The sequence below is a fragment of the Loxodonta africana genome, chromosome 14, assembly GCF_030014295.1.
Source record: "Loxodonta africana isolate mLoxAfr1 chromosome 14, mLoxAfr1.hap2, whole genome shotgun sequence".
In the NCBI taxonomy this organism is placed as follows: Eukaryota; Metazoa; Chordata; class Mammalia; order Proboscidea; family Elephantidae; genus Loxodonta; species Loxodonta africana.
The window spans coordinates 55,767,639-55,775,000 of NC_087355.1; the positions used below are offsets into that span (position 1 = coordinate 55,767,639).

The following is a 7,362-nucleotide window of genomic DNA, read 5'->3' on the forward strand; positions in this document are numbered from 1 at the left end:
CCAAACTAGACAGGTTAATTTTGAACTTTGTTTTTCTTTCATTCATTAATGACGTTATTGAAAAATACATCACTAGTAATGTAATTCTGAAAAAGACAGACATATTTCTTGGCCTCACAAACTTTACTATGTAGTTAGGTGTACTGGGGTGGGGAAGGGGGATTGGATTTATATGTAAGTAAACTGCCAAATGTTATACAATGCAACACGTGATATTACATTGGGGGAAGAAAAAGTGTGTCATGGAAACAACCGAGAAAACGTGTCTTACTCAGACATGGGGAGTTATTGTGTCTTCTTGTCAAAAATAACGTCTAAACTAAGGCTAAGGAGCCCTGGTGGCACAGTGGTTAAGCGTTTGGCTGCTAACCTAAAGGTCTGGAGTTCGAACCACCAACTGCTGTGTGGAAGAAAGATGCAGCAGTCTGCTTTCCTAAAGACCGTGACCTAGGAAATCCTATGGGGCAGTTCTACTCTGTCTTACAGGGCTGCTATGAGTCTGAATCAATTTGGAGGAAATGGATTTTTGGGTTTAAACTAAGACTGCAAAGATGCACAGGGCTTAGTATGATGAAATAGATGAAGATCAAGTATAATACAAATGACCAAGGCTCTATGTATGTATTTATTTACGTAGAGACATAGATAATATTGATGGATCCAAAACAAAGTGATGCTGGAATACTGATGGTTTCTTAGTGTGGCATCCCCCCAAATCAGCCCTGAAACTAGGTCTTGGGTGCAGGAAGTTTATAGGGAGGTGAAGCTAGGAAGCAAACTGAGAAAGTGGGAGAAGTGGGACAGCAGAGAACACCAATAAGATACTTTACTGAGCAGGTTATCACTGTGGGCGACTGGGGATTAATGAGTTTTCTTTGGAAAAACATACCTCAGAACTGGCTCCCTGGATAATAACTGGCTGAGGCATTTATTCACCAACTCCAATCCCTCTTCTTGGGCAGTTCCGCCAGAATTTAACTCTCCCATTCCTCTGGGTCCTACCTGAGAACACTCATGTAGTATAAGCTCCTGCTGTGTGGGAGAAAGCTCTCAGGCTAAGAGAGATGCAGGTCGTTGGTGTGGGAACTGTCAGGGCGCTGGGAACTCTCTAAGGCTTCGAAAGCACCAGGTGAGCTAAGCGAATATGGGGCAGGGCCTCAATACTATCTGATACAAGTGGTGCCCTGTTTTCTAGGAACATATTTTTAGTAGGACTGTTTTTGATTGCTAGGAATAGAAAAGCAATTCATGACAGGTTAAGCCAAGAAAGGACTATATTAGCTCACGTATCTGATAAGTCCTGCATAGTTGAACCCAAAGGCTCAAACTGACACTGAAAACAAGTCCTCTGTGTCGGCATCATTCTTAGCAGATTCTCACACAAGGATAGCCACCAGCACTTTTAGGATTTCATTCTCTCAGTATAGGAATACCTTTTCCTCAGTGATTTTAGGAAAAAGTCCCAGGATTGACCCTCATAAGAACAATTTGTGCCATTGAGACAATCATTACAGACAGACACATGGACTACTTTGAATGGACAGGGAATGGGGAACACAGTACCTGTATCATAGGAACCCTGGCAGGGCAACGGTTAAGGTTGGCAGTTTGAACCTACCCAGCAGCTCCACAGGAGAAAGATGTGGCAATCTGCTCTTGTAAAGAATACAGCCTAGGAAACCCTATGGGGCAGTTCTACTCTGTCACACAGGGTCACTAGGAGTAGAAATCAAATCGACAGCACCTAACAACATATTTGCATGAGCAAATAGTAGGTGAGGTGTAGCAGTTCTGCAAAAGATATCATGGCATTATTAGCAGAAGAAGAAAGAATGGATGCTCGGCAGGCAAAATCAACAGATGTCTACTAAATTTTTGGGGTTACTCCTTTAATATTTATTTTGTATTTGGAAGTGTGCTCTGCATTATACAGACCTAGCAACAAAGAACTGTTTGTTGTTGTTTCTTAAGAGAGTTCATCTTGACTTCTATCAGAGTAGTCACTTGGTATAAAGGGTGATTGCAAAGAGTAAAATCCTAAATCATATAGATTTTGATTTCCAGTGTATCACAAAAAATTACGCATGAAGAAAACAGCAATTCTTAACCCATATTGGGTCACAGAATTTTTTTTTCACAGATATTTTTGAAAATATGATGAACTTAATAGATCCACTCCTTAGAAAATTACTGGTACATACACATTTCTTTCAAGGGATCAACAGTCTACATGAAGCCGGAGTTAAACACCCTGATCTAGATTGACTGAATACCTTCAAAGCCCTTGGCTACTTTGCAAGTAAACAGACAGTCCTTTTCATAGTTATAAAATAGCAATGCCATTTAGATGAATTTGTTGATTTTTATTTTTAAACTGCTGAAATTATAAAGATACACAAATACTAAACACTATTTTCATATTGCGTTCTTGTTCAATTCAGTGTCACGATCTTAAATCGAGACAGATAAACTATTCAATTTCTGGTGAGGATACGAGGGCAAAAATGAAGTCTTTCTGAAGCTTTTGGATATTGTTTACTCCCATAATAAAGCAGGCAGCTTGCTGTCTAATAAAATGTGGCCTGGGAGCTTGTTTTATCAATTTGTTGATCCTTTGGAGGAAAAAACACATTTAAAAAACAATGCCAAGAATAAGACATACATGAATGCAATTCATTTACACTGAAAGTGCATTTCTGTACTGTTTATGACAAATAAAATAATAATTTTTGTATGGAAATGTATTCCTTCTACCTTGCCTTTCCTAAATAATATGATTTTTAAGAATTAAATAGCTGGCAGGAAGTACTTTAGGGTTTCTCTGCGTTTTCTGTAGAGAATATTATAAACAACTATAAATTTGTGAAAATGCTAAAATACTAAACTTATAGGGTTGCCTGATGAAATACAGGATGCCCAGTCAAATGTAAATTTCAGAAAAACAGTAATGATTTTTTTTAGTATAAGTATGTCTCAAATATTGCATGGGACATACTTATACCAAAAATTATTTATTGTTTATCTGAAATTCAAATTTAGCTGGGCATTCTGTACTTTAATTTGCTAAATCTGGCAGCCCTATATACTTGCAAGAAATATTGTTTTATGCATTTGTGAATAAATACCCGATGTGCATATTAAGATAGCTTTACAACTGGCATCTCAGGTTGTCAGATGTGCTAAAATGAATATTTAAGGATATGTGCAATTATATTCTCATTTGAGTTGTAATAGAATACTTCAAGCTTTTTTCCATAAACAGTTTCTACTCAAATCCCTTTTTACTTCCAAAGAACTTTATGAAGAAGGCTAGACTGAGGCAGATGTTTCTTTATTTCAGCTCCATTTCAAATCAATTCTTTTAGCATTTGAGAAAATGTTGTTAAAAGTTGCATTATTCTGCTTTTAAAGTACCTTACATTTTATATGCAATTTAAAGTGATTTATCTTTGAAAGCAGAAACTTTTCTAAACAAACTATCATGTGGACGTTAAATTGGTGAATCTAGAATATGAATAATTCATTTTTAAGAAAATGAGAAATTATTCTGTGATGTTATTTATACATTTTTACATTTATAGTTAAATAATAATTTGCAATACACAGAGTATTAGTTGGGAGTTGTGGTTTTCAATATCACGGACGCATTGGTTGCTGTGGTTTTGCAATAGCATTCTCGGATGCTTTTTTCAATGGCGGTTTTCGTAATCATTGTTTGATAGTCGTGAAGCTGTGGTTTGGGGCTACTATATCCATTTAGACAGAGATAATTGCTTGTATGCTTTTGCTGTCTTTTTTTAATAATCTTAGTGAGTTAAACTAGAAAAAAGAAAAATCGAACCTTAAATATCATTAACACTGTCATTAAAAGTGTTGAAAAACACAATAGTATTCCTTAGCTTCATTCATTCATATTGACTATAATTAATACACATGTATACTTATAAATTTATATAAACTGATACCTATTTCTGGTTATTTTATCAATCTTGCTTGAATTCCCTGACTTCTCCTTCTTTCTGCTTTTAAACTGAATATTTTGCTGAGATTTATTTGTTTCTTTTCTGCTTTGCATATTTAACCATTTCAAATGCCAAAAGAAACACTAACTGTTATGATATTTTAATTCCAATAGGCATTCCTTTTGGGTGATATAAAAAGTCAGCCGGTTTTGTAAAAAGATCTTTAAAAAACCATAACGCACAACACATCCAGTTCCAAGCACACCAATTTAGCTGTAATGAATTGAAAATGAAGAAGGTAAAAATCTGCAGTTCTTTGCTTATTCACTCAACAACACAAACACAAATAACCCTGCTTTTCAATGTACTTACGGCCTTAATTTGTTGAATCTTCAGGGTAGGGACTTTGTGATTTAGTGCATTTTCCTTTGCAAAGGACCATGTATTCTTACAACCTCAAATCGTAGTAGTACTAACGTTAATGTAATAAGATTTACAATTGGTCCTCAGCTCTGTATTAAGATTCTCTCAGCCATACCTTTCACAAGGCAACTCTTTACACCTTCCAGAAGATGTCCTGATGGGGTTATAAATGACGCTGAGTCCAGTGCCTACTGCACACCACTCGGCCTGCATTATGCTCAATCAGCCCAGGCTCTGTGCTGACCTCCAGACCCTTTTAGAGTAGGGTGTTTGGTGGAGCTCACACTAATGCTGGTCAGCCAAACAAAGGGGGACACAATTTCATATCAGAATGGATGATTTCACCTGGGGGGGGGAAGTCACCAGTATGTGGGGGATACATGCTAATGACAGTGGAGTTTATCAGTAAATACTGATTACATAAAGCAGCCAGTTCCACTGCCACTTATATAGAAGCTCGGTCCAGCCCACCTGCGAGAATATATTTAATACTCAAGTGTATATGAAATTATTAGAAACTCAGCTGACCTCACACAGCTTAACTTGGCCGAAATAATAACTATGCAAATCACCTCAACATTTGTTCTGTTGGCTTGCAGTTTCCAACATACTACACATACAATAATTGAATAAGAATGAAACAAAACTTTAGAAGCTAAAGAACCATGAAAGAGTTACTGGATCTTACCTGCTTGGGAAATTATGACAAGATCAAATCTTTTATTAGTCTCTTGCTGCTTCCCCGTGGCAGAAGAACCAAAAGAATGAAAGGTCATGGGGCGGGGCGTGACTTCATAACTTCCAGAGACTTCCTAAAAAAGTTAGTAGTTTTTTTTAAATGGTTCATTTCCTACCTAGGGCTAATCACCTAGCTAATGGTACTCCTTTTTAATTTTGAGAAAATATCCGCCTCTCTCCAAATTGGTCATTTTTACATCTAAAATGGAAACGCGAGGTGAAGAAAAACCCCTTTCAGGACGCTGCTCAACACCAAGCGGGGGATGGTCCACGTCCACAGCAGTCTCCAGGGAACCTTGAGAGCAATGAAATGGTCTCCTGAGAGCCTGGGCAGATGAGAGGACTTAACTCTCCCAAGACACACGGTTGGCATTTGTGATCAGCTGGCTCTCCCTAGGACTTTGCCAGTGGCCTAACCTTCCTGCCAAGAAGCTGCAAAGGCGGGGATGGGGGCAAAGGGAGGGGGCAGCATAACTGGAAGCACAAAGTTTATGGAGAGGCTGAGATTTCTTTGTGACCCGCTGGACGGACAAGGCTTGGAGAGAGGAGACTCGGGGTCCGTCAGAGGGGGCCGTTGGAAGAAGTTGCCTGGAAAGGGGGGAGGGGTGCTCTGGCCGCTGCCCAGAGCTGACGCGGTGACAACTGCAGAAGGTGGCCCCCCTCCAATTTCTCCCCACGCCTCCCGCCTCCCCCCCGCCCCCCCCCCGCCGCGCTCCCCTGCACCCCACCCGGCCGGGGCCGGAGTCCTGGTTTGCATCCGGACTGGCTTTGGATGCAGCCAATCCTCCTTTCGCTGATGGAATAGTCTCCCCTCCCCACGGCCCCGGCGCGCCCCTCCCTCCCGCTCCTCGCCACCTCCCGCGGCAGAGCGCGAGCTGCGCGGCCCGGAGCGGCGGCGGCGGCGGAGCCCGAGCATCTGCCCCGCACGCCGGGGAGAGGGGAGAGCAAGCGCGCTCCTCCTCCGCGCCCTCCGCCCCTCTCTCCCCCTTTCCCCACCGCCCGTTCTCCCTCTGCTGCCTCCTTTTCTGCCTTCTTTTCCTGCTTTTTATTTCTCTCTTTTCCCTTTTCTCTCTCTCTGTCAATTCGCTTGAACATTCCCATTCTCTTTTTTTCTCCCTCTCTCCCTCCCCTCCCCTCCCCTCGCTCTCTCGATCTCCCCCTCCCGTCCTCACTGTCACTCTCTTCCTTCCATCTCCCTGTTGGTCTTTAAACGCGGACCCGTGGCTCCCCGAGGAGCCCGGAGCCCAGCGCCCGCGCGCCCGGAGCACCTGGAGTCCGGCCGGCGGCGGCTAGAGCCTGGCCAGCGGCGGCGGCGGGAGCGGAGGGAGCGGCAGCCCCGACTGCGGGCACCGCGGGTGACCCTGTGGCAGCGGCCGCCGCCGAGATGTCCCGGCGAAAGCAGAGCAAACCCCGGCAGATCAAACGTAAGTTTGCGCGCGGGGCCTGGAGTTGGTGGGCTTATTTCTGAGGAGGGGGGCGCGCGGGACGTGATGGGGAGGGGTGCTAAGGAAAATTGGCTCCAGGTCTCAGGCGATTTGTCAAAGTTTGCCTGAGCAGCCGGAGGGACATCTAGACAGTCCGAGACAGACAGACAGCCATCCCGAGCGCCGGGCGAGGCAGAGGCTGCGAGGAACAGCTCACTCTCGCTCGGCTCAGCCTTCGCGCTCCCAGGTTTCTTTTTAACTCCGACCCCCGCACGCTGTTAGTTACCGCTGCTTCTCGTCGAGCCTGACTGAGCAACAACTCCACTCCCTTAGACGCCTGTTAGTATCTTTGTTGTCATTGTTGTTGCGACTGGCGTGGTGCTCTCCTGGGAACCACTTTTTGCAACCAGGGTGAGAATTTAACGTTCTCAGAAAAGCTGGTTGAGACGAGGGTTGAGAGAGGCACCTTCCCCCGGCGGTGGAAAATCAGTGTCTGGGTCCCAATCTTGGGCGGTGCCAGCGTCACGCCAAACCCGAAGCGAAACGAAAAGTAGGTGTAAAAGTTCGCGCCCCTGCGGCGGGCGGCCGGGCGCCTCCGCCCTGCTGGTGCGGCGCTGGCGGCGGGCGGGTCGCGCCGAGGGCTCCGGGCCGGTCCAGCTCGCGCCGCCCGGACGCTCTGCCCAGCGGGGATTTGGGCTGATTCTGACCCTGAGGGAGAACCAAGTCCTCGCTGGGCGGGGCCGCCCCGTCACTTCCCAGCGCGGAAGCTGGGAGTCCAAGGCAGGAGGCGCGCAGCTGAGCGCGAGGACCGAAGC

At 44.3% G+C, this 7,362-nt stretch overlaps 1 protein-coding gene across 1 annotated transcript in view; it reads left to right on the forward strand.

Annotated features, from left to right (window-relative positions):
* Nucleotides 1-6,452: 6,452 nt before the first annotated feature.
* The window catches only part of ZFPM2 (zinc finger protein, FOG family member 2), a 530,223-nt gene continuing 529,313 nt past the window's right edge, over nucleotides 6,453-7,362 (forward strand). The window contains exon 1 of the mRNA XM_010588444.3: nucleotides 6,453-6,547. Coding sequence (XP_010586746.1) covers nucleotides 6,508-6,547 — 40 coding nt within the window. The 5' untranslated portion in view covers nucleotides 6,453-6,507. The remainder of the gene's footprint in view (nucleotides 6,548-7,362) is intronic.